General features: G+C 46.0%; 1 protein-coding gene across 1 annotated transcript in view; it reads right to left on the bottom strand.

Moving 5' to 3' along the window:
* LOC120916837 overlaps window positions 1–25,532 on the bottom strand; it is a 78,302-nt gene extending 52,770 nt beyond the window's left edge. The window contains exons 1-16 of the mRNA XM_040327781.1: window positions 25,426–25,532; window positions 21,584–21,791; window positions 18,926–19,064; window positions 16,555–16,688; window positions 15,064–15,217; window positions 14,442–14,555; window positions 13,060–13,155; window positions 11,126–11,266; window positions 8,956–9,033; window positions 5,670–5,817; window positions 5,030–5,179; window positions 4,790–4,862; window positions 3,683–3,864; window positions 2,582–2,786; window positions 1,663–1,801; window positions 104–237 (exon numbers count right to left, since the gene is read on the bottom strand). Coding sequence (XP_040183715.1) covers window positions 104–237; window positions 1,663–1,801; window positions 2,582–2,786; window positions 3,683–3,864; window positions 4,790–4,862; window positions 5,030–5,179; window positions 5,670–5,817; window positions 8,956–9,033; window positions 11,126–11,266; window positions 13,060–13,155; window positions 14,442–14,555; window positions 15,064–15,217; window positions 16,555–16,688; window positions 18,926–19,064; window positions 21,584–21,791; window positions 25,426–25,480 — 2,150 coding nt within the window. The 5' untranslated portion in view covers window positions 25,481–25,532. The remainder of the gene's footprint in view (window positions 1–103; window positions 238–1,662; window positions 1,802–2,581; window positions 2,787–3,682; window positions 3,865–4,789; window positions 4,863–5,029; window positions 5,180–5,669; window positions 5,818–8,955; window positions 9,034–11,125; window positions 11,267–13,059; window positions 13,156–14,441; window positions 14,556–15,063; window positions 15,218–16,554; window positions 16,689–18,925; window positions 19,065–21,583; window positions 21,792–25,425) is intronic.
* Between the last annotated feature and the right edge of the window lie 1,217 nt (window positions 25,533–26,749).

The raw sequence follows: 26,749 nt of genomic DNA, 5'->3' as shown, positions 1-26,749 counted from the left end.
TCTTAATGGAAAAAGTCAAAGATAGATCTTCCTAGAAATGTAGCTGCCAGAATCTGTGGACCAACTGATCGTTCTGAGAGATGAGATGTATATGGTGTGTTACCTGAAGAATCCCGTAATCCCCAGGCGGTACTGGATGGAAACAACAATGACATTTTCGTGGGCGCTCAGCGCAAAACCCTCACACATAAAGGCTCCTCCTATAGCTAATGCACCACCGTGAATGAACACCATCACCTGGAAAGAATCAATAAAAGACCAATGACCTTGTGTCCCCTCTGCAGATTCAGGTACTTCATCCTTAATACCAACATACGACTTCTTCTCACACATCCATACACATGTACTGCATGCCAGAGCTGTGATCTGCAAGCATGGCACATTAGTGGGAACCAACGGTGAGCTGGTCCCCAAAACCCCTAAATCAGGTGCACCATTGCATTGGTCTGCCTGTGCCATAATATGATCTGATCAGACTGGCAATGGCCCAATTTTTTAGAATGTATAAAATATATTTAATCTTATTTTGCATTAAAGAGCATGAGTTGGGAGGGGGTATGGGTGAAGAGGATTTGTGCTAGGAAAAGGTAATGTAATATGGTGGGGGGGTTTGTGCTAAGATCAGAATTCATTTTGGAGGAGGGGGGTTTATGTTAGTAAGGATGATTGGGGTATTTGAGCTGGGGGGGTATTTGTGATCAGAGGGGAAACTTGAGGGATAGTCAATTTGAGCTTGGGGGGGGAATATTTGTTCCAGGATGTATATATTTACTGGGAGGAAGGGGGGATTTATGCTTAGAGAAAAAAGATTAGTGCTTGATTTTTTTTGGAGGAGGGATTTTTGCTGCCACATAAATCATACAGCTTGGGGGGGGGGGGGGGGCACAATTTGGCATGCTTGCCCTGGGCTCTGGCTGACCTTGTCCCGGTACTGAAAAACCGTGCTGATATTAAATATCTGAAGGAAACGCACAGGCCCTTGTTTATAATCTCTAGGGCCTCGTACACACCACCGGATCTATCCGCTGGAATTGATCCGCGGATCAGTTCCAGCGGATAAATCCGGTCGTCTGTACGGCCTAGCGGATATTTATCCGCGGAGATTCCTCGGCCCGATCCATTTCAAGCGGATATAAATTTCTTAGCATGCTAAGAAATTTATCCGCTTCAATCGGGTCCAGCGGATTGATCCGGTGGTCTGTACAGACTCACCGGATCAATCCGTCCGCTCCCCTCCCTCGCATGCGTCGTAATGTTTCGACGCATGCGTGGAAGTACTTACATTCCAGCGTCGCGCGGCGCGACACGTCACCGCAGATGAATTCCGCGCGGATTTTGATCCGATGGTGAGTACAAGCCATCGGATCCAAATCCGGAGGAGGAATCTCCGCTGGAAACGGTCCGGCGGACTGTTTCCAGCGGAGATCCCCTCGTGTGAACGGGGCCTAGGGGTGCTTCATAAAACTGCAGCTTTGACAGTTTCATGTTTCAGGAGGTGGAAATGTGACCACATAGAGAGACGCCAGCCGGTTGCTATTAGTGTATTAGTGCCATGAACAAAGGAAATATCGTACAGGACTACTTGGGTCATCACAGCGATGTGATAAAACATTTCCCGACTACAATCCAGCATGATCTCCCATAATCTGCGGCCAGACTCACCGGTAGATTGGCGTCCTGTCCGCGGTCAGCCGGAGTGAAGATATTGAGGTACAAGCAATCCTCGGATGTGGCTGGGAGGGTAAGTTTGGCTTTGAACATTTCTATCATACTTTTTACGATATCCGTGCTCTGCAGACACCTGAAAAGAGAGAAAACATGGAAATCAGATCAGAGCGAGGCAAGAGAGGCCCCCCCCTAGGCTGCAACGTCATTTTTTATTAAACCTAATAGTAAACATTTATTATATTGCAGCTTACAATAAGATACAGTGGCTTCATTTGTTTTCTTTAGGCTTTCTATCTTTTATTTTCACCTGGTGATCCAGCCAGCAAGTCTGTTTTTTCAACAGAATGAGCTGTCCTGCAAGATGTAGCATTTAGAGGGTTGAGACATACCAATCTATTACCTCCGGGTGCCTGGCCAACCCCATAGAGAATCTGGGGGGTTATTGTCAAGAGGAAGATGAGATACCAGACAACCTGAAGGCTGCTATCAAAGCAACCCGGGCTTCCATAACACCTCAGGTTGATGTATTGAATACATACTATACTATACTATACATGGACATACTTTTCCGTAAAGCCAACATTTCTGTGTTAAAAAAATATATTTTTTTTTTATTGGTCTTATGTAATAATAACATTTTCTGAAATATTGAATTTTGGGTTGTCACTAGCTGTAATCCATAATCATTCAAATTAAAAGAAATTAAAAATGCTTGAAATGTATCACTCTGTGTGTAACGCATCTATATAAAATATATCTTTCACCATTTGAATAGAATTACTGAATATAACTTTTTGATGATATTCTAATTTTATGAGATGCACCTGTATTTTTTTACCATCTTTAAGTAGAGAACCAGTAACCATGAGCAGCACCTGGCCAATCAGCTCTTCTCTCCCCCCGGCCTACTTACATGGGTGGCTGTTCGGTGGCCTCTCTCACCCCATTCCAGGCTTTTGGGGGTCCTGACGCTGCAAAACGTAGCGGTCCCACCGGAGGCTCAGCGAAGGGGATCCCATAGAAGGCATGCACCGATCTGTCCGTTTCTTTGACCGTCACCGTTTTGCCGAGCAGTTTGCCGTACCGTGTACCCACCAGGGGCCTTCCATCCTCACCTCCTGCCATCAAAGCAAAGACAATATAGTGAGTGAATATAGTGAGTATAGTGAATATAGTGAGTGATATCGCTGTGCAAAGAAGGGAGCAGTTAAATGGCCAGGGCCGGATTTCAGACAAGGCCACCGAGGCCAGGCCTTGGGGCGGCAATGGCTGCAGGGGCAGCGCTGGCGTTGTGGCAACAGGGGGCAGGGATGGACTGGCTATCGGGACTACCGGGAGTTTCCCGGTGGGTCGGTTACAGCGGCAGCCTAATCTGCATCGGAGCTCCGCGGTAATCTACCCGTCAATCGCCGACGGGTAGATCGAGATTTAGCAAGCATGCAGAGTAGCGCAGGAAGCACGTGAAAGTGTCCACTAACTTCAGAAGGGGCTCGTAGGTTGCAGAATACAAAATCGTGTGACTTCATTTGTAAGACCCAAGTTCCCCAGCCATCCCTACACAGCTCTGTACACCTCCTGTACCCATCACGAGGGGTTCCCACCATCCCTGAGCCAAGTTCTGTGGTCTGTATACCTACTGTGTCCATTATGAGGGGTTCCCACCATCCCTGTGCTAAGTTCCCAGGTCTGTACACCTGCTGTGCCCATTATGAGGGGTACCCACCATCCCTGTGCTAACTTACCTGGTCTGTATACCTACTGTGCCCATTACGAGAGGTTCCCACCATCCCTGTGCTGACTTTCTGGGTCTGTACACCTGCTGTGCCTATTATGAGGCTGTGGTGGTGGTGGAGCTGAGAACACTATTACAAAATCTCCAAAAGAGATAAGAAATACAAACCAGCCTTTCTCCACCCTCAACTGAAGTATCAGCCTTTAGTCACATTGGACTTTACTCATATTGAAAAAGGCGATTTGCTTATATACTGCATGATCCAAGGGTTCTAAAGCTCACCATGCTCCGCTGCCTCCTGTGCCATCTTCTGGATTTTCTCTGGGAGAATTTTGTACCAAAATTCATATTTTGTGTCTTTCAGTCTCTGGGCGGCTTTCTGTTTCGGGTGAATATCAATCTGCAGATAATCTTCATCCTGGTCATACCGCGGCCACTCAGCCAGGCCGGGTCCATTGGGGTCACTAAAATATGACGACGAACAGAAACTATAATCAGTATAAAGGAAGAGGAAAACTCTGCACCAGAGGAGCTTACACTCTAAAATTTACACACCATTAGTATAAATTTATATAGCTCCGATACACAGTATATCGTAGTGCTGTACAGGAAACACTGAGCCAGTCACATCAGTGTCTACAGCAGAAGAGCTTACACTCTAGTACAGGGGTCTCCATACTTTTCAAACAAAGGGCCAGTTTATTGTCCTTCAGACTTTAGGAGGGCCAGATTGTGGCCAGCGGGGGTAGAAAATGTCCCGGGCCCAGCATTGGTGAGAATAAATATGGCCTCAGAGTTTGCAGTCAGTAGGAGGAGTAGTGCCCCTATTAGTAGGAGTAATTGTATCCCATCATTGGTATCAGTGAAATAAATTGTGCCCCCTTGTTGGTGTCAGTGGGAAAAATTGTGCCTCATATCAGTGGGAGGAATAAAGCCCCAAGGGCCGGATAAAGGCTAGCAAAGGGCCACATCTGGCCCTCGGGCCGCAGTTTGGAGACCCCTGCTCTAGTAGTACAGACTGGGAGATGTCCCAATGGCATTTGTGGATTATGGGAGGAAACATTATCACAGACAAGGCATACATACACTATAAGATATGGATAATGTTGGGAAAGGAAACAAAGACCCCAAAATTGCAAGCCAATAATGTGAACCACCAAGGCACTATGAAGGGCTCTCTCCCCCAGCTCCTGAGTGTGCACAACATTATTAAATAACAGAAGTGTGTATTTATTTACATGGTCATAAATAAGCCTTCACCATTTATAACTGGATATTCACATTCTTGTATAAGCCCAACCATGACTGGTTCTCTTTAATTCTAGTCCAATGAGGTCAGGCCCAGCATTGGTGTCTCCAATACTGCAGCCCCAATTATTGGAGTCTTACCCGGTCCGAGCGAAGTTGGCCCAATATTTCATGATGTTCTTACTGAGAACCTTTTCATCTTCCTCTGTCTGGCCTGGTGGAGAGAAGAGAAGTGACAAAATGGAAGCTTCTACAGGCGCCAAGATACAACACAAGTGATAAACAGGTATCTGATGATTCATAGATGACCAATCACCAAATCAGCCTAGAATTCTGTGGGGTGAAAGGTGGAAGGGGCATTTCCTGGGAAGTGCGATTTACCTGCAAAGAGTGTATCTTCAGGGAGGAAGGGTCCTCCAATCACAAAGAAAAGCTCATCGCCATGGTCGGCCTTCACATAATCCGGCTTAATATCTTTAAAGATAAATGGACGACGGCGCAACTCGTAGAAGTAGACGGGATATCCAGAATCTGTGAGAAGAATATGGTTTATGGTCCTGATACCGTATGTGAAATTAGGGTGCGAACATCAAATTCAAGCAGCAGTTGTGTATGTAACAAGGTTTTGTTTCTTCAGGAAATTCCAATACCTATAATTTAATTATAACTAACTATTCTGTGAAATTCAAAAGAACAAAAATTCAAATTTTCTCTTTTACAATAAAAAAAATAAAAATAAAAAAAAGTACGGATTTTTCGGCAGTGCACATGTCTAGTCTTTCACTCTTTGTGCATTTACAATGCATAAATTTGTCTTTATTCTATATATATATATATATATATATATATATATATATATATATATATATATATATATATATATATATATATATATTAAATTTTGTGGATATTGTTCAAAATCAATGCTGGACTCTCTTTATCTTTTATTAGTGAAAACCTTTAATTAAAAAAATATTGAAAAAAAAAAACCCCCAGAAAATTATGACTGCCCTGGACTCACCTCTGTGATATTTCGCAGTTTTTAGGGCCGGCATTACAAATACGAAGTCTCCACACAGGTCCAGGAAGCGGTTTCGGATCTCAGCGGGATCCGTCTCATCTCCCAAATATTCCTCAATCAGCAGCGGGATGATAGCGCCTAATGATCCCTGCAATGATGGAGATACAACGTTCATTGCCAACAGACAGACTGGCATCCATACAAACAATTAAGAGAAAACAAATTTCAGTCTATTGTTAGCAGTTTCAGTTTATTTGTAGCCATAAATTTGGCAGAAATCAATCAGAACCCAGTAAGACAATCTGATTGGCTAAAAGAGGATCTCCAATTGCCTGCTATGGTTTACTGAGTGTTCACCTTGTCCCCGCTCTCTCCTGCGGGTCCTCCCTCACTGTCAGCTGACAGCCTGCAAGAACTGGAGCATCAAAGTGGCATGAGTACCTCACGGAGTCACTGGCCCGGATTCAGAAAGCCCGGCGTAACTTTGTGCGGGCGTAGCGTATCTCAGATACGCTACGCCGCCGTAACTTAGTGAGGCAGATTCTGTATTCAGAAAGAACCTGCGCCCTAAGTTACGGCGGCGTAGCATATGTGGTCCGGCGTAAGCCCGCATAATACAAATTATCCAGGCAGTGGGCATGTTGTATGTTAATGAATGGTGACCGCACGTAAATTAAGTTTTTTACTTACAGCGAATGCGCCGTCCGTGGACGTATCCCAGTGCGCATGCTCCAAATTACGCCGCAAAGCCTCATTGGTTTCGACGTGAACGTAACTTACGCAAAGCCCTATTCGCGAACGACTTACGCAAACGACGCAAAATTTCGACGCTGGTCCGACGTCCATACTTAACATTGGCTACGCCTCATATAGCATGGGTAACTTTACGGCGGAAAAAGCCTTACGTAAACTACGTAAAAAAAATGCGCCAGGCGGACGTACGTTTCTGAATCGACGTATCTACCTAATTTACATATTCTACGCGTAAATCTCCGGAAGCGCCACCTAGCGGCCAGAGTAAATATGCAACTAAGATACGACGGCGTAAGAGACTTACGTCAGTCGTATCTTAGCCAAATTTCGGCGTATCTTGCTTTCTGAATACAGAAAGAAGATACGCCGGCGCATCCTAGAATTTACGCGGTGTATCAATAGATACGCCAACGTAAACTCTTTCTGAATCCGGGCCACTATATTTTTGTGGTCAGTCTGCAGTGAACATGAAGCCAATTTTTAGCTTACTTCTGTATCTTTACAATAATTAATCATTTTAAAATTTGCCTTAATTACCTGAAATAAATCTTTACATTGAATCAATAGACACCGGCTATAAGTCAGATCAGGCTTACAGTGGGAGTGGCTGCTCTCCAAGTTGATTGTTAAATAAGGAATCTACTCAGGTGGCCTTGCAGATTGGTGACAGCTCAAGGTGGGCGTCACAAGTAGTCTGAGAGCAGCCTAGAGGCGGGGCAGTGGCACAATGTCTGCAGAAGTGCAGGATTTAATGAGTCGCGTCACCCATCATAAGAGTGTGATGTCATATGCGGCGAGAGCAGTGGCACAATGCCTGCAGACGTGCAGGATCTGATAAGTATTGTCACCCATCCGCAGTGTGTGATGTCATGAGTAGTACGGGAACAGCCAGGAGGCGGGGCAGTGGCACAAATTCTGCAGGCGTGCAGGATCTGATGAGTGTCATCAACTATCACAAGAGTGTGATGTCATAAGCGGTCAAAGATCAGCCAGGAGGCATGGCAGTGGCACAAAGTATAGGAAGGGTGATGACACTCATCAGATCTTGCACTTCGAATGACAAAGTGGGGAGTTACAATACTAAGTGCATTATGTTACACATTATCTGGCAGGTTAAACAGTATAATATATGTATGCACACACACATACATACATATATACACACACACACACATACATACACACACACACACGTTCTGCTTAGTGGTGGCCCGTAATGCAGGGCGCTGGGGTGCCACCCCCTATCCCTATGCGTCTAACCCCCTAAGCTACATACAGGGCACCGGACGCATGGATTCCAATGTTTGTTTGTTTTTTGAAGCACGCGAGTAGTCTAAGGCCTCGTACACACGACAGAGAAACTCGACGTGCTTGGCACGTCGAGTTCCTCGTCTCGTTTTGGGATGAAGCCGCCGAAGAGCTCGGCGGGCCGCCTTCTCCTATAGAACAACGCGGCCAACGAGAAAATAGAGAACATGTTCTCTATTTTCTCGTCGAGCTCCTCGGCGGCTCCATCGAGCCAAAACTGTACAGACGACAGAGATTCTCGGCAGAATCCGGGTTTTGACCGAGTTTCTCGGCGAATTCTGCCGAGAATCTCTGTCGTGTGTACGAGGCCTGAGGCTTCAAAAGGCTTCAAAAAAGGGTGGGCTCCAAGCCCACCCAGTTGCGTGACAATAATGAATATTTGCTACTGTCACACTAATTGTCCTCCCGGTCAATCAGGAAGCACAATTGGACTGACCCATGGGGGGGGGGGGGGGTTGCTGTGATTGCATTTTTGCTGCCCCCCCTTCCCCTCAAAAAAAATGAAAAGCCGCCACTGGTTCTGCTGAATGTCCCTTTAAAGCGGAGGTCCCACAAAAAAAATTATATTATATTGTATATATATATATATATATATATGTATATATATATACACACACACACTGCAGCTTCTGACTTTTAATAAATGGACACTTACCTGTCCAGGGTGCCCGCGATGTCGGCATCCGAAGCCGAGCAATCGCTCGGCTCTCGGCTGCCCCCCGCCGCCATCCTAGGTGAGGGAATCAGGAAGTGAAGTGTTTTGCGGCTTCACTGCCCGGTTCCCTACTGCGCATGCGCGAGTCACTCTGCGCGTCTTCACTGGTCCCTGCTGTGTTCTGGGAGCTGTGTGTCTCCCAGAAGACAGCGAGGGTACAGAGTAGGCACCGGAAGTGGCGTAGATCACCAAGGTGATCTATGCCAGGAAGTGGGAGCAAATACCTGTATTAGACAGGTATCTGCTCCCCCCTCCCCCTGAAAGGTACCAAATGTGACACCGGAGGAGGGGGGGGGGGGATTCCAAAAAGTGGAAGTTCCTTTTTTAGGTGGAACTCCACTTTAAGTAACATGAGAAAAAGGACAGCCCCATGCTTCATTGTCAGTAATCAAGCTCTCTTTTCAGAGGATTACAGTTTTGCAGCACAGATTTAGAATGAGACAATAAAACAAACTAAGCAACGATGATTTACACAATGTGCATTGTGGACGCACACAGAGACAATCTTACCAGCATGGGGTTGCTTTGTAGCGCAATGGTTACCGTTTCTCTATTCATTCCTTCCTCCAATCCACTCATATCCATGCCCTGCAGAGGATAAGAAAAAAAAAAAAAATCACCCACACATCAATAAGAAGATAATTATAATGAATAATAACTTTGATTGAAGAAGAACTTTTGACTAATATTCCCAGACTTCATTTTCTGCAGGTCCAGAGTATGTGAATGGCAAAAATACTGTATTAGAGACACTAGGTGGCACGGTTCTATTGTACAAAATGAGTGCGATCCTCAGCTCAGCTCCATCTAGTGGCCACAATGCAGTATTTTCCCCCCAATCAAACTTTTTTTTTTTTTTTAACGAACATTCGATCTGCTGAGAATAGAAGATGAGAACATTTGATCTTGCCCCATTTGCACAGAACTCATTTACAAGCAGTTTTAATGAATGAACTTTTTTATAAATTCACCTCAAATGCCGCGTACACACCATCACTTTATGTGATGAAAAAAACCGACGTTTTTTTAAAAACGTCACTTTAATTGACCGTGTGTGGGGGAAAACGTTGTTTTATGTCTTGTAAAAAATGACCAAAAAAAATTGAAGCATGCTTCAATTTTATGTGTCGTTTTTCAAAACGTCGTTTTTTACTTCACAGAAATTGACCGTGTGTAGCAAAAAACGTCGTTTAAAAAGACGTTTTTACACCCGCGCATGCCCAGAAGCGAGCTTCAATGGAAAAAGTGGTGAGAACGTAACCTCGCTTTGCTAGAACATTGTGAGAAAAACGATGGTGTGTAGGCAACTTCGTCTTTGAAAATTGAAGTTTCAAAAACGTAATTTTTTACTTCACAGAAAATTTTGTTTTTTTTCATCACATAAAGTGATGGTGTGTACGGGGCATAAGTGATATCACAGTATATAATAATATGTAATTACACAATTACAATAGTACCAAGAAATTCAAATGCATCCAAAGTCCAGCAGAGAGTCCTTGTTTTAATCCGCTTTTCATATACCAGTATTCTTTAGAACATTTGTGCCCGGATTCATGTAGATGCGCGTAACTTTGTGCAGGCGTAACGTATCCTATTTACGCTACGCCTCCGCAACTTTTACAGGCAAGTGCCGTATTCTCAAAAGAAAGTTGCGGCGGCGTATCGTAAATAGGCCGGCGTAAGCCCGCCTAATTCAAATTGTGAAGAGGTGGGCATGTGTTATGTAAACTAACCATGACCCGACGTGATTGACGTTTTTAACGAACGGCGCATGCGCTGTCCGTGGACATATACCAGTGTGCATTGCTCCAAATACGCCACAAGGACGTATTGGTTTCGACGTGAACGTAAATAACGTCCAGCCCCATTCACGGACGACTTACGCAAACGATGAACATTTTTTTAAATTTGACGCGGGAACGACGTCCATACATTGGTACGCCGCATGTACGCCTCATATAGCAGAGGTAACTTTACGCCGGGAAAAGCCTAACGTAAACGGTGTATCTGTACTGCGTCGGCCAGGCGTACGTTTGTGAATTCGCGTATCTAGCTGATTTACATATTTCTAGGCGTAAATCAGCGTACATGCCCCTAGCGGCCAGCGTAAATATGCAGTTAAGATCCGACGGCGTAACAGACTTACGCCGGTCGGATCTAATAGAAATCTATGCGTAACTGATTCTAACAATCAGCCGCATAGATACGACCGCTCAGACTCAGAGATACGACGGCGTATCTGGAGATACGACGGCGTATCTCCTTTGAGAATCTGGGCCTTGATTTCCAATATGTCTAATTTTAAGTGAATTCACCACCTTAAACTGCAAACAAACTCATGAGATATTTTGCCTCTGTTACGGAAAGGCAAATAAGCTGTTAGGCCTTTTTCACACAGGCTTCTGCTTGCAGTGTGAATAGCAATCGTTGACAAAGCATTTGCAGAGCTTTCCGCAAACTTTGTTGAATCTTTTAAAGACCATTCAACTCCAGTTTGTTAAACACAGATCCTAATGGGAGCATGGGTTACATAGCATTATTATTTAACAACTAAACTAATAATTTAATATGGTGCACCCAGGACACTGGATTTGAAAAGCATTAAATGGAAGAGTTGCCCTTTACACACTCCTGGAGCCACCTATGATATCAGTGAAGCCGTACGGAGCGCGCCTCTTACCAAAGGGAGAATCCAGCCAAATTCCTGCTCCACCACGCCCGTTATAAACGGAACCGGATTGCTTTCTTTTGCAGCCAAGATCTGCTCTGCGGATTTTGGGAAGAAGACGCCATCCACGGTGGCTGGGGGAGACACAAATTTCTGTAGAGACGGAAAATGGAAGTTATATTCATGGGGTAACCCCAATCCCAGAGCATGCTGAAACAGGTCACTCACTATTGTTTTTTTTGGTGGTTTTTAATGGAGTAAAGGGCTTGAAATGTCTGTTGCGGGTTATGAAATTCCTCTCACCTCTCCTGGACCTAAACTTGTGCTAAATAAAAATGGCCCTTTATTATCTGGGGATATGACCACAGATATTGAGGAACCCCCAACCCTTTGTTTACCATAAACCACACTAGCAGCGGCTGCAGGAGGTGGAGGTGGGAGAGCTGGCCAGCAGCTGCATGGAGGGGGCGCCTTGCAATCAGGGAGGTGGGGGGCACTGAAGGGGGGTGCAGAGGAGCGGGGGGGGTCTATTTGGACAAACAGATGCCTCTGTGGATGCCCTGCAGCTCCCAAAGTTGGCGGGAGGGCAGAGGAGGGAAGCCGACAGCTGCAGGCCATCAGGTCTTGCATCAGGTTTGCGGATTGGGGGGGGGGGGGGGGGATCAGTGGCAGGGAGAGGGAGCCTGGGGGGCCCTGAAAATTGCTGTTTAAGGCAAGTGCCTTGTTTGCCTTACGGTAGATACGCCCCTGTATCCATCAGGTTTAGTAGGGGGGTTTCAGCCCGCAGATGAGCTGCATTTTTACAAGCAGTGCGTTTGCCCACATGCAATGGGGTTGCAGTGAGTTTCCAAAAGTAGTAGATGGACCACTTTTGCTGCGGCGTGCTACGATTTCAGCCCATTCAAAATGAATAGGCTGAAATTGGACTGCACAGAACTGCATGTGAACAACGCATTCCTGTGAGATTCCTGGTGTGAACCGATGATCTGCCGTGCTGGTTCCAGGTATCGTGGAAGTTCCAGCGCATGTGCAAACTGATGCGCTGAGATGGTTCCAGCTATCGGGAAAGTTCCTTCAAGGACTGCGCAGGTGCAAACTTGCTGACGGAAATCCCCGAACGGCGGCCGACATCCAGGGCGACGTGGATTTCGAGGTAAGTGGCCAGTCGGCCTCACGTCCTCGCTGCGCTCGGACGGCTCGCTTCGCTCGCTCGGCCTCGTGGCTCTTTTTTTAACATCCTCCAATCCACGGGGATGTTAAAGAATGAGCCTGGATGCCGGGCGAGGTTCGGAGATTTCCGTCGGGAAGTTTGCGCCTGCGCAGTCAGTGAAGGAACTTCCCCGTTATGGGAACATTGAGGACAAGTCACCGGCTCTTAACCATCTCTGAAAGCAACAAAGTGTCCACCCATGCGTGCCCCTGTGAATATAGTGTGAGCTGTAGAAGATTGTAGACTGATCAGAGCCAGCCGCACGAACATTGATTATTTGCAGTCAGTAAAACTGTTATGTGATGTAGTTAGTTGGTATGTTGTTCCCCTTCCCTCCTCGCATTGAGCATGCCATGAATTTAGGTTTGGTGACTTCTGCCCTACTTTCGCAAATTTCAAACACAGCCTGTTGCTGTAAGGTTCATCTGTGTTCTGCTTGTGACAAAGGCAGAGCGCCAGTAGCAGGCAAGAATCACTGAGCGAGGTGGAGAAATGTAATCTGAAGCAGTCTGAAAGAAGGAGGGAGAAGTGGGGGGGGGGGGGGGGGACCGCAGCAAGACACAGATTGCCCATGCTTCCAATCTAGCTGATAGCTGAACTGTACCTTGCATACTGCATAAGGGGCTGGGTTGAGAGGTGATCAGGGGGGTCAGTTCAGACCCCCCTGACCCCCCACCTTACCTACGCCCCTAGTATCTATCTATGAAGGGACATTATATAGGTGAATATACAATACCAAAGTAGCACTTATGGAAAGGATTTCCTCTTCAGATTTCGCCTTCATACAATCCACCAATGACGCCAGATCACAGCCAGAAATGTTTGCGATTATCTGCAACAACAAGATGGCATCCGATTACAGGACAGCGGAAAATCAGTCAGGTGTGATGTCATTTCTGAATAGATTAAAATTCTTATCTAAAATGTAGAACAGTTTTGGGACACGGAAAGCATAATATTCACCATCTTACCGACTGCTTTCCTGCAGCGAGTCTCTCTCTCTTATCATGGATCTCAGGGCAAAGTAATACTCTAGAGCCCCTACCAGCCTGGCCCAATTTACACATTGACTCGTGCAGTACAGGGGGAGTCAGGAGAGCACAATACTCTGACCAGGAGGGTCCTGGGACACAGACATCCTGGGACAGCTTAGTAAAAAAAGAGTGACTGTCCCAGAAAATATGGGACAGTTTACAAGTATGATGTAATGAAAGTTTATCATGAGGCACCCATGCACCTGCAGTGCCTGGGCAATGCACAGGGGTGCCCATGCATTAAGACAGCCCTGTCTCTATCCTCTCATCTATATCCTCTCTTTCCATACCCTCATCGCTATCCTGTTCCCTTCTTCCTTACACACACACACGTCTGGTAACATTGCATGCCTTCCTGAGATTATCCAGGCACGTACTCCTCCACTTGTAAAAATCTGACTATTTGTAGGTGGCGCTGTGTGTGACAGTTCTGTAATGCCTCGTACACACGATAATTTTTCTCGGCAGGAAAAAAAACCAAAGTTTTTCCCGAAGTGATTCCTCTTCAGCCTGACTTGCATACACACGTTCATGCAAAAAAACTTCCGACCAAAGCACGGCGTGTATAACATGTACGACGGGACTATAAAAGCGGAAGTTCCTTTCAAATAGCGCCACCCTTTGTGCTGCATACTTGATTCTGAGCATGCACGTTTTTTTTCCCCTCACAGAAGCATACACACGACCGTTTTTTCGCGACGAGAAGAAAAACTGACGGGAAACTTGACGAGAAAAAAAGAGAGCTGGCTTCAAATTTTTTGCGGGCAGTTTTTTCGACGAGAAAAACGCTAGGGAGCACGACCGGTTTTCGCGACCAATATAAAAAATGGCAGTTTTTTCGTCGTGAAAACCGGTCGTGTGTACAAGGCAAAAGAGTTCCAATCCAGCATTCTGAGGTGTACACTAAACTAATGTATACTCGGACATTTGTCACACTGCCGAGAGACAGACATCTGCAGAGTATCTATGATGCTCTCTAGGACTTCCCATAGTTGTCTTTCAATAACAACCAACCAAGGGGATTTCACAGCCAAGAAATGTTCTTTACAGAGATTGTGTATTCACCATCAACATTGGGACTTACATTCCGCACAAAGATGGTCTCATCAGCAGACTTGGTGATCAGCCCTGGAAGAAGGGCCGTACCGCTCTCAGCGATGGCTCGGTGGAACAAGCCCTTGGCTAGTGGGGACAAGACCTGTCAGGGAAAGGCAAGAAAATAATAGTTACAATGTATCACACTCAGGAAACAGTACATGCAAGAGCGCCTGTTAGAATAGAAATATGGAAAACCCAACATTGGTGACCTATCCCTAGCATAGGCTCCAGGGCTGTCATCTCATCCATGCTCCATTATGTGGAGAAATATGGAGGCTGTTGCTGACCTCCTTAATAAAAATGCTAGTTTCCTAGTTGTTTGTTCTCCCAATACTTAGAGAAGTTGCCTTGGGCCAGTATGAAGATCACAACATTGACATCAGAACTCATCTGCTTGTTCCAGGTCAAAGACTTAGAAAGTACTAAAGCCATTGGATGAGCATGACTGCAGCTAAGGATTATATTTTCAGAAAAGGTTACTGGCTTGTTCCAGCTTGGTGACTCACTAGGTAGTGAAGGGAGGATGAGGATCATGGTTTTGGAGCACATACTTTTTAAAGCAAGTCAGAAATGGAGGTGCCTACAAATTGTATTCCTTCTATACTTACCAATGCAGAGACACTGATCCCACCAGCAGACTCTCCAAATATGGTGACAGAGTCTGGGTCACCCCCGAAATCTGCGATGTTCTCTTGTACCCAGCGCAGCGCCTCCACCTGATCTAGGAATCCATAATTTCCTGGAGCTTGGCTGTCCCCGGAGCTAAGAGATGACAAACAGAGGTCATGTGACAAGTCTATAGAAAATGATCTCCAAGAGGAAAGCCACGCCCCCTAATGGTGCCAGTCTCTTCCTTTGCTTCCAGGTTGTACTCAAATGAGGAGTTGTGCTCCCTACACACGATTGGTTTTCCCGTGAAAATTAATTAAAACAAGTATACAAACATTAAAGGAGAAGTCCAGCCTGAGCTTTTTAGGCTAGGCTTCTCCTAAGGGTCACAGGAGTGCAATTAGTTTTGCACTCCTGTGACTAGTTTTTAGCGGAGAGTGGTTTGAAGTCCGCTCTCCGCTGTTGTCACTGCAGGCGAGGCAGCGTGTCATCCCGACTTAGGAAGTCTGGATCCGCCGGCTGCCTTGACTAATGGCGGTCTCAGCCACTCAGCGAGCCACTGAGACGGATGCTCTCCGCCCCTCAACAGCTAAGTGCTCCAATGAGCATGGAGGAGCAGAGAGGAGAGATGCTGACTGACAGGCAGCAGCTCCCCGCTCTGAGAGGTGAGAGAACCGAGCCATCGGCAATGTTCGGTGGCTCAGTTCTTGGTGCAGAGACGCCGGGGGACAGCTGCAGCGTCGGTTTTAATGCTGCATCCACCTAGGCATGTATGAATATCCCCAAAAAGAAAAACCCCATACTGCTCTTTTAAAATCTTAACAAAGTTAGAAGATTAGTTAGTCAAATTATTCAAGAGTTTGCACTAAAGTTGTGAAGTTAATCGATCTATAATACTAACGCTTTGGTCTGGGCACTGAGGCTTCAGTGAGATCCGACCACCAAGAAGTTAAGGTGATGCGGTACCTACAGGCCAACAGGCTTGGAGGGCAGGAGACAGCAGAGCCAAACTTGACTTAAAGGAAAGTTGAGATCTGCCTAGAACTTTTGCTGCCTTAAGCCTTATACACACGATCGGATTTTAATCGGACAAAGCGTAGGACTTTTGTGTGAAGGACGTTGGCCATGAACTTGTCTTGCATTCAAATGGCAAAGAACTGTCGGCCAAACACGAAACTACGGTATTTTTCAGCTCTTTAGCGCCACCCTTTGGGAAACTTCTGCCAATGTTGAGCATTGATTCTGAGCATGCGTGTTAGGACTTGTGTACAAACGATCGAATAATCCGACAACACACAATTTTAAAGCATGCTAGCCCACATTTGTCGGCGGAAAATCCAACAACAATTGTCTGATGGAGCATACAAACGATCGGATTTTCCGACAACAGCCTGTCATCACACAATTCCCGTCGGATAATCCAAACGCGTGTATGAGGCTTAAGTCTCTGGACCCAACAATTGTTTAGAAAGAGGTGTATGGTGCGTTACCTCAAGAATCCTAGAATCCCCAGGCGGTACTGGATGGATACGATGATGACATTTTCATAGGCACTCAGCGCAGAACCTTCAAACATTATGGCTCCTCCCATAATTAATCCGCCTCCATGAATAAACACCATCACCTGGAGAGAATCAATAAAGGATCAATAACCTTCATTCCTTCATGCAGGTCACCTTCCTTTCTACCAGTAAAGGACGGATTTCCACACCCCCGTACTGAGTGCCATAGCCGTGATCTTCAAATATGGTGACATTAGCGGAAACCAACAGTGAGATGGGCCTGAAAATCAAGTGCAGTGAAGCAGTGACCAGTCTGCGCCATCATAGTACGATCTACTCAGCTGGTAATGGAAGCCATTTTTAGAAATGTACATTATGTATATTATATATATATATATATATATATATATATATATATATATATATATGTTTTTCCATACAGACGAACGGAATTCCCGATAGAATTTTTTTCCATCGGAAAAAAAAAGAGAACATGTTCTATTTCCAAGTCCAACAGGATTTCCGATGGAAAAAGTCTGATGGGGCATACACACGGTCGGAATATCTGATGAAAAAATTCCATCTGACTTTTTTTACCGGAAATTCCGACCGTGTGTACACGGCATTACGCTATCCAAAAATGATACAAAAAAACACTGACATACAAAATACTTAATCATTGTTGTAATATATGTTGTAATATGTTGGCCGATTTATGTGGGATGTTATATAATATATATATATATATGTTGTAAGTCCAAAATTGACCAGGCCAGATTTCAGTCCAGGATAAGTCTATTTTACACATGAAACCTGTAATTACATGTTACACATCAAAAGACGCTTGTCTTTTGTCAATAGGCAAAGAGACAGGATGGGTCTATTTTACACATCAAACCAATCAAACCATTACTCAGGCCACATGTAATCGAATTACTTATTAGAGGGAGCTTATTAGTATGCAAGGATGTATACTAATTAGTGACTCTGGCTGGGGTCATTACCCGTCACTCTGAAAGACAGGATGTAGATCAAAGACGGCCAATCAAATTGCTCAGCTATTCAGTGAATAGGGAATATAATCCTGGAGTTCAGTCTTGTCTCTGAGAATATATTCCCTATGTATTCTCTGTATGAATATGGCACAGGTCTAGAAGTGATGAGAGTTTATCCTCTGTGTATTCTCTGGGTATGGCACAGGTCTAGGAAAAGATGAGACTTTGAATTATATGCTCTATTGGATTTTTTATAGTCTGTGGACATTGGACTTTGTTCGTTGTTGGAAGTTAGATAAAATGCATTCTCTAGAGAGCCTAGTGTGTTGCTGCGGGAAAACAAATTTATAGTCATCATACATCTAAATATCAATTATCTAATCGGACTCCACTATACACCTTGAGATCACTACAATCATGGCATTAGGGTTAACTTCCTGTAAACTTACATTTTCAGAGGGAGAACTACTCAGTGTTAATTTTGTAGACTAAAACATTTTAGTCGACTAAATGAATACTATTTTAGTAGACTAAAACTAAAAAACAATTGAGATAATTGACATTTTAGTCAAAAGACTAATGCCTCGTACACACGATCGACCGGTTTTCCTGTCGGAAAAAGATCGATGAGAGCTTTTGGTCCGGAATCCCAACCCGACATGCTCCATCGGACTTATTCCAACGGAAAAACTTCCGGAAAAAGATAGAGAGCAGGATCTCTATTTTCCCGTCTGGAAAAAATCCGATCGGAATTTCTGATTGTGTGTACAAATGCTAAATTCCGACGCATGCTTGGAAACAAATCAACGCATGCTCGGAAGCATAGAACTTAATTTTCTCGGCTTGTCGTAGTCTTTTACGTCACCGCGTTCTTGGCATTCACCTAACTTTTGTGTGACCGTGTGTATGCAAGGCAGGCTTGAGCAGAATTCCGTCTGAAAAGTTTTTCCCGACAGGAATTCTACTCATGTGTACGGGGCATAAGACTAAAACTGAATCGAAATTTGCTGCCAAAATTAACACTGCTCAATAGCAACCTCCCCATCTCTTTTATGACAGGTTCCCTTTAAACTGCCACTACTCTTTTTCACAACAGCTAAACTTTCATATCAGCCTGACAGCAAAAACTGCGCCTATGCCGGTTCCTGAAATATCAGAAGGAAAGGTAATCTCTAGGGGCTGTCTGTAAACTGCAGCTTTGACAGTTTCACGTTTCAGGTAGGGAGGTGGACATGTGACCACACAAAGAGTTATGAACAAAGAAAATATTGTACATGAGCCATCACAATGGCTTAATAAAATGTTTTCTGACTACTGACTATCCAGCAATATCTCCCATAATCTGCAGCACCTCTGGGACTTACCGGTAGTTTGGCCTTTTGTCCGCGGTCAGCCGGAGCGAAGACGTTGAGGTACAGGCAGTCCTCAGATGTGGGTGGGATCTGGAGTTTAGCTTTGACCATATCTTTAAGTTTTTCCATAATTTCCACGCTCTGCAGACACCTGAAAGTGACAAAATATGGAGATCCGATCAGAGCAAATTGAGGATCTCAGGGAGAGGGGACCCCACACATGCTTTTGTTTACTTATGTACCACCCTAGAGGTGCCACCACGCCAGGACCCGGGCACGATAGGCAGACACCTAAACTGCAATACGATAAAAAAATGTTTTTCTTGGATTTAGATACGCTTTAGGGATTTGACGCATGCCATTCCAGCCAAAGAGTTCAATCTTTGTTTCATCAGAACAGAGAATTTTGTTTCTCATGGTCTGAGAGTCCTTCAGGGGCCTTTTGGCAAACTCCAGGGGGCTGTCATGTGCCTGATACTGAGGAGAGGCTTCCGTCTGGTCACTCTACCATGAAGACCTGATTGGTGGAGTGCTGCAGAGATGGTTGTTCTTCTGGAAGGTTCTCCTCTCTCCGCAGAGAAAACACTGGAGCTCTGTCAGAGTGACCATCGGGTTCTTCCCGACTAAGGCCCTTCTCCTCCGATTGCTCAGTTTGGCCGGGCGGCCCGCTCTAGGAAGAGTCCCCCGTTTGGTTCCAAACCTCTTCCATTTACGGATGATGGAATTAGAATTATCGCTCTTGCTCTAATGTTCGCGGTGAGCTCCCTCTCCCTTCTCTAGACATGTGCGGTTCGTTTCGAATCAAAATTCGGACAAATTCGTCATTATTCAGAAATCCGGATGTATCCCAATTACCGAATGACAATAGGAATGAATTTAAATAAATCCAAAACAATGAAACAAAATTTCAGATGAAATTCTAATTCAAATCACATTTAAAGAAAAAAATAGAACAGAATAGAAAATAAAGGAATAAAAAAAGAATATAAAAAATTGATTAAAACAGAATTTTTTTTTAATAAAATAGAAAATAAGCGAATAGAATAAAAAAAAAAATAGAATTAGAAAGAATATAACCATCTTCTGAAACTTAAGATTGGGATAGAATTAAAAAAAAAAAGGGGGAGGAGGAGAATAGAAAGAATATAATCTTCTTCCAAAATTCCAATTTCTAATATAATACATTTGGATCCGTATAGAAAAATCTAGAAAAAAAAAAGGAGGAGCATAGAAAGAATGAATGAATATAACCGTTTCCCAAGATTCGAAAAGAAAATAGCATAGAATAAAATAGACAAATTATAACCATCTTTTGAAATTCAAATAGAATAAATTTGAATAAAATAGAAAATAAAATAGTAGAATTTAAAAGAATAGAAAAAAAAAAGAATAGAGAAGAATCTAACAATATAACCATCTTCTGAAATTCTAATAGAATACATTTGAAATCGAATAGAAAATAATATATTAGTATAGTATATAAAACAATAGAATAGAATGAAATAGAAAGAATGTAATTTGAATATACAAAATGAATTCTGAACACGAATTAAACGTTCGGTTCAAAAAATATATATATATTATATATGTTTTTTTTATATATAGATAGATAGGTAGATTCAGTAAGAGTTAGGCCGACTTATCAGTAGATAAGCCGGCCTAACTCAGAATCTACGCCAGCGTATGTTTAAGCGTATGCTCAAACAGAGATACGCTTAAACATATCTAAGATACGACGGCTTGCGTCGTCCTATCTCAGATTGCAATTTTTCGGATGGCCACTAGGTGGCGCTTCCATTGCGGTCGGCGTAGATTATGTAAATGAGTTTGTACGCTGATTCACGAACGTACGCCCGGCCGCCACAGTTCATTTACGCCGTTTCCGTAAGGCCTTAGGAGGCCTAAAGTTATTCCACCTATTAGGTGGAATAACAATGTTAAAGTATGGCCGCCGTTCCCGCCGCGAGATTAAAAATTTTAACGTTGTTTGCGTAAGTCGTCCGCGAATAGGGATTTACGTCGTTTACGTCCACGTCTAAATCAATAGGCCCGTGCGGCGTACGTAACCGCAATGCACACTGGGAAATGTAGTCGCCCGGCGCATGCGCAGTGACAAAAAAACGTCAAAAACGTGAGGTCAAGCCTCATTGCAATTAAACACGCCCCCCCCCCGAACCCATTTGAATTAGGCGCCCTTACGCCCGCCGCATTTACACTACGCCGCCCTAAGTAAGGTGGCAAGTACTTTGTGAATCATGTACTTGCCTCTCTTACTTAAGGCGGCGTAGTGTAAACACGCTAGGCTACGCCGACCTAGTTTTGCGCGCCCCTACCTGAATCTACCCAAGAGAGATTATATATTTGGCTAGCTTCACCTTTTTTTTTTCTTCATGAAAGTGTCCCCCCCCCACAAACCAATTGCATTTGAAAAACCACTGCGCAAACACCACATGACATAAAAAAATGCAACATCCACCATTTTATTCTATAGAGCCTCTGCTAAAAATATATAAGGTTTATGGGTTCTAAGTAATCTTCTAGGAAAAAAAAGTAGATTTTTACATGTCGAAACAAAGTGTCAGAATTGGCCCAGGTGGCAAGTGGTTAACACAGTTGGTGTGCCTGATCTGGCCAATCAGCTCCTGTCTCCTCTTCCCCCGGTGTACTTACATGGGTGGCTGTTCGGTGGCCTCTCTCACCCCATTCCATCTTTCTGGGGGTCCTGATGCTGCAAAACGTAGCGGTCCCACTGGAGGCTTAGCGAAAGGGACCCCATAGAAGGCATGAACCTGTCTGTCCGTTTCCTTGACTGTCACCGTTTTGCCATGCAGTTTGCCGTACCGCGTACCCACCAGAGGTCTTTCATCCACGCCTCCTGCTATGAAAGAAAAGACACAATTCACTGAGTGAGATCACTGTGCAAGGAAGGGAGAAGGAAATTGGTGTGCAGGTGGGGTGCAGCGAGGGCGGAGACAATAATTCACATAGTCAAGTGCAACAAAAGAAAAATTGTATTGAAGTGCAGCAACAATTCACAACCAACATGGTGGGGCCACTTCCCAGTTGGATACACTCACAGTACCAACGACGTGACGTAGTACTGACCGTGTCTATTGAGAGGGGATACAAGGCGGCCTGGCAGTCTTGTGCCCAATCAGGAAAGTATCCAAAATAAATGCGACCCTAAATGCGTCCCACAATCCAGCGGTGTACTCACCCCAGCTGGTTTCACTTGCGGTCTTCTTTCCTGGGCGCTGGCATCTTAATTGTGGGCACCCGGCTGTGACAGTTTGCAGCTTCACAGCCAGGTCCCCACTGTGGATGTAGGAGCAGCGCTGCACATTGTGTATGTCAAGTATCCCAGAAGACTGCGGGGGGAGGACTTGTGCTTCCTATCGCCTAGGTGGTTGGAGTGGGAGTGGGCACCTGTCAAAATCGGGTACCCGGTCCCCCATCCACCCCCGCTCCTCAAAAAAGTGCCAGTTCTGCGAGAGGAGTAGGGGAAAGAGTCCTTAAAGCAGAACTTCCCCTTTTGGGTGGAGCTCCTCTTTAAGATGCCGGAGCTGAGGAAAGAAAACAGCAGGTGAAACTGGCTAGGGTGAGGACTGCGCTGGATCGTGGGACAGGCGGGTGGCTGCTTTTGCTTTTAAAGGTCAGCAGGTACAGTTTTTACCTGTATGCACTCGGTCCCCTCCTTCCTCACACCTGTACGCACTCGGGCCCCCCCTTCCTCACACCTGTACGCACTCGGGCCCCCCCTTCATCACACCTGTATGCACTCAGGCCCCCCTTCCTCACACCTGTACGCACTCAGGCCCCCCTTCCTCACACCTGTACGCATTCGGCCCCCCTTCCTCACACCTGTACGCACTTGGCCCCCCTTCCTCACACCTGTACGCACTCGGACCCCCTTCCTCACACCTGTACGCACTCGGCCCCCCTTCCTCACACTTGTACGCACTCGGCCCCCCTTCCTCACACCTGTACGCACTCGGCCCCCCTTCCTCACACCTGTATGCACTCGGCACCCCTTCCTTACACCTGTATGCACTCGGCACCCCTTCCTCACACCTGTATGCACTCGGCCCCCCTTCCTCACACCTGTATGCACTCAGGCCCCCCTTCCTCACACCTGTACGCACTCGGCACCCCTTCCTTACACCTGTATGCACTCGGCCCCCTTCCTCACACCTGTACAAACTTGGGCCCCCCTTCCTCACACCTGTACGCATTTGGCCCCCCTTCCTCACACCTGTACGCACTCGGCCCCCCTTCCTTACACCTGTACGCACTCGGCCCCCTTCCTCACACCTGTACAAACTCGGGCCCCCCTTCCTCACACCTGTACGCACTCGACCCCCCATTCCTCACAACTGTACAAACTCGGCCCCCCGTTCCTCACACCTGTACGCACTCGGACCCCCTTCCTCACACCTGTACGCACTCGGACCCCCCTTCCTCACACCTGTACGCACTCGGACCCCTTTCCTCACACCTGTATGCACTCGGCTCCCCCTTCCTCACACCTACATACAGAATTTATAGGAATGTCAAATGAAAATTCTTATAAAAATCTTGATACTGTTAGAAATTTTTGTTTGTTCAAGAAAACATTTCCATCCTGATCCTTCCAATTTTCCTACCAATGCGGTTGAAAACAAATTTTCAATTTGTCCCGACTAACGATAAGAAAAAATGAAACTTTCTTAGCACACGTAGCTGCTGGCAGTTTGAGGATTTGAAGGTTTTAAATAGATTTTTTTGTATGCACAAAGTACTCAGTGGCATTCCTGCAGTGATTTGTGTACACACGCGGTGCTCACATGGTGTGCATGAGATCTCAGTGTTTGCGCTATATGGCCCATCCCGGCCTCACCTTTGGCCCGCTGCCTGGCTACATGTACATGTGGATAGAGCTCTGCAAATGTGTCAAAGGTCTGCGGTGCCATACAGGGGACAAAAAAAAGATTAGAAGCCGGCTACCAGGACAACCCTTGGCTCTGCTGAGCTTTGGCATGCATGTGAAGCTTGCACACACTTGCAAATGATGCTGAGTCACAAACGATCAGATATCTCTGACCCAACACCCCCAAGTCACATGACCAGCGAGCATTGTGCAAGACAATGAGGTCGCTGTTAATCCCTGGAAAACAATGAAATATTGCATACCCCACAGGGACCGTCACCCCTCACTGTGCAGAACAATCACCAGTTTGCAGCACATCAGCTCTGCAGGAGAATAGGACAACTTTATAATAATAACTATATGGCAGCAATAAAAGAATACATGAGGGGTTCTTACTAGCGAGCAACAAAACTAACTAATCTGGTTCAGCTACTTAGGGTAACAGATAGGTTTTCAATGTCATACAAATTGTATGACATTGAAAACCTCTCTTTTATCCTAAGTAGCTGAACCAGATAAGTTAGTTTAGTTGCTCGCTAGTAAGAACCCCTCCTGTATTCTTTTATTGCTGCCATATAGTTATAGCAAATACATTGCAATACAAAGAACTAACACTATATAATTCATAAGAAGTCATTGTATAGTGCCAGTCCACTCTGTATATAGAACCACTCAGGGTACCCATCTGTATATAGTGCCAGTCTCTAGAAGTCAGTGTGCTCCTCTGTACAGAGCGGCAGTCAGCGTGCCCCTCTGTACAGAGCGGCAGTCAGCGTGCCCCTCTGTACAGAGTGGCAGTTAGCGTGCCCCTCTGTACGTAGCGGCAGTCAGTGTGCCCCTCTGTACGTAGAGGCAGTCAGCGTGCCCCTCTGTACGGAGTGGCAGTCAGCGTGCCCCTCTGTACGGAGCGGCAGTGACTGTCAGCGTGCCCCTCTGTATGGAGTGACTGTCAGCGTGCCCCTCTGTACGGAGTGACTGTCAGCATGCCCCTCTGTATGGAGTGGCAGTCAGCATGCCCCTCTGTACGGAGTGACTGTCAGCGTGCCCCTCTGAATGGAGCGGCAGTCAGCGTGCCCCTCTGTACGGAGTGGCAGTCAGCGTGCCCCTCTGTATGGAGTGGCAGTCAGCGTGCCCCTCTGTACAGGGCGGCAGTCAGCGTGCCCCTCTAAACGGAGTGGCAGTCAGCATGCCCCTCTAAACGGAGTGGCAGTCAGCGTGCCCCTCTGTATTTCTAGATTGTAAGCTCTAACAAGCAGGGCCCTCTGATCCCTCCTGTATTGATTTGTATTGTGACTGTACTGTTTTCCCTGATGAAAAGTGCTGCGCAAACTGTTGGCGCTATATAAATCCTGTATAATAATAATAATAATAATAATAATGTAGTGACTGTCAGCGTGCCCCTCTGTACGGAGTGACTGTCAGTGTGCCCCTCTCTATGTAGTAGCAGTCAGTGTGCCCCTCTGTATGTAGTAGCAGTCAGTGTGCCCCACTGTATGTAGTGCCCCCCTATGTATTGCCCCTCTGTATGTAGTGCCCCCCTATGTATTGCCCCTCTGTATGTAGTGCCCCTCTGTATGTATTGCCCCTCTGTATATAGTGCCCTCACCTGCACACAGGCCGGCCAGCAGCAGGCAGCACAGCACAACTCCTTCACCCCTCATCTCCTCTCTGGAGTAAATGACAGATTCGCTGCAGAGAGTTACATGGGGGAAGGGGCTGGGCTGGGCTGTTCCTGGCTGCTGATTGGTTGCAGAGGCTTTTATTGAAGGATTCTCTGTCTATATGAGGAGATAATGAAAAGTTTTGTCATTGCTCAGCCTGGAGGAGGACCGGTCACTATCTGTGAGATCTCACTGCTGACCTGCTGAACACTGACATTCCTTTCTCACATATAATTCTGCACAGGGTGTGGGTGTAACCTATCCCTGGTACACTGAAGGTGTGAAAATACAATACTGTACATGCAAGAACCAAATATGGAATGAAGAGTATCAACATCAGGCACAGAGCTGTGCTGCAAATACACACCATGCTCTGTCACTGTGGCTGAGTGTCCTCTAACATCAGGAGGAACTTGTAGGTTGCAGAGAACAAAATCATGTGACTTCATTTTTTGGGATCTCAGTTTCCCGGGCATCCCTGCACAGCTCTACACACCTGCTGTGCCCATTATGAGGGGTTCCCGCCATCCCTGTGCTGAGTTCCCGGGTCTGTACACCTGCTGTGCCCATTATGAGGGGTTCCCGCCATCCCTGTGCTGAGTTCCCGGGTCTGTACACCTGCTGTGCCCATTATGAGGGGTTTCCGCCATCCCTGTGCTGAGTTCCCGGGTCTGTAACCTGCTGTGCCCATTATGAGGGGATCCCACCATCCCTGTGCTGAGTTCCTGGGTCTGTACACCTGCTGTGCCCATTATGAGGGGTTTCCGCCATCCCTGTGCTGAGTTCCCGGGTCTGTAACCTGCTGTGCCCATTATGAGGGGATCCCACCATCCCTGTGCTGAGTTCCTGGGTCTGTACACCCGCTGTGCCCATTATGAGGGGTTCCCGCCATCCCTGTGCTGAGTTCCCAGGTCTGTACACCTGCTGTGCCCATTATGAGGGGTTCCCGCCATCCCTGTGCTGAGTTCCCGGGTCTGTACACCTGCTGTGCCCATTATGAGGGGTTCCCGCCATCCCTGTGCTGAGTTCCCGGGTCTGTACACCTGCTGTGCCCATTATGAGGGGTTTCCGCCATCCCTGTGCTGAGTTCCCGGGTCTGTAACCTGCTGTGCCCATTATGAGGGGATCCCACCATCCCTGTGCTGAGTTCCAGGGTCTGTCCACCTGCTGTGCCCATTATGAGGGGTTCTCACCATCCCTGTGCTGAGTTCCCGGGTCTGTCCACCTGCTGTGCCCATTATGAGGGGTTCCCACCATCCCTGTGCTGAG

Source organism: Rana temporaria, chromosome 11, assembly GCF_905171775.1.
Source record: "Rana temporaria chromosome 11, aRanTem1.1, whole genome shotgun sequence".
Taxonomy (NCBI): Eukaryota; Metazoa; Chordata; class Amphibia; order Anura; family Ranidae; genus Rana; species Rana temporaria.
The sequence above is the reverse complement of the archived record's forward strand: the minus strand, read 5'-3'. Positions and strand labels throughout refer to the sequence as shown.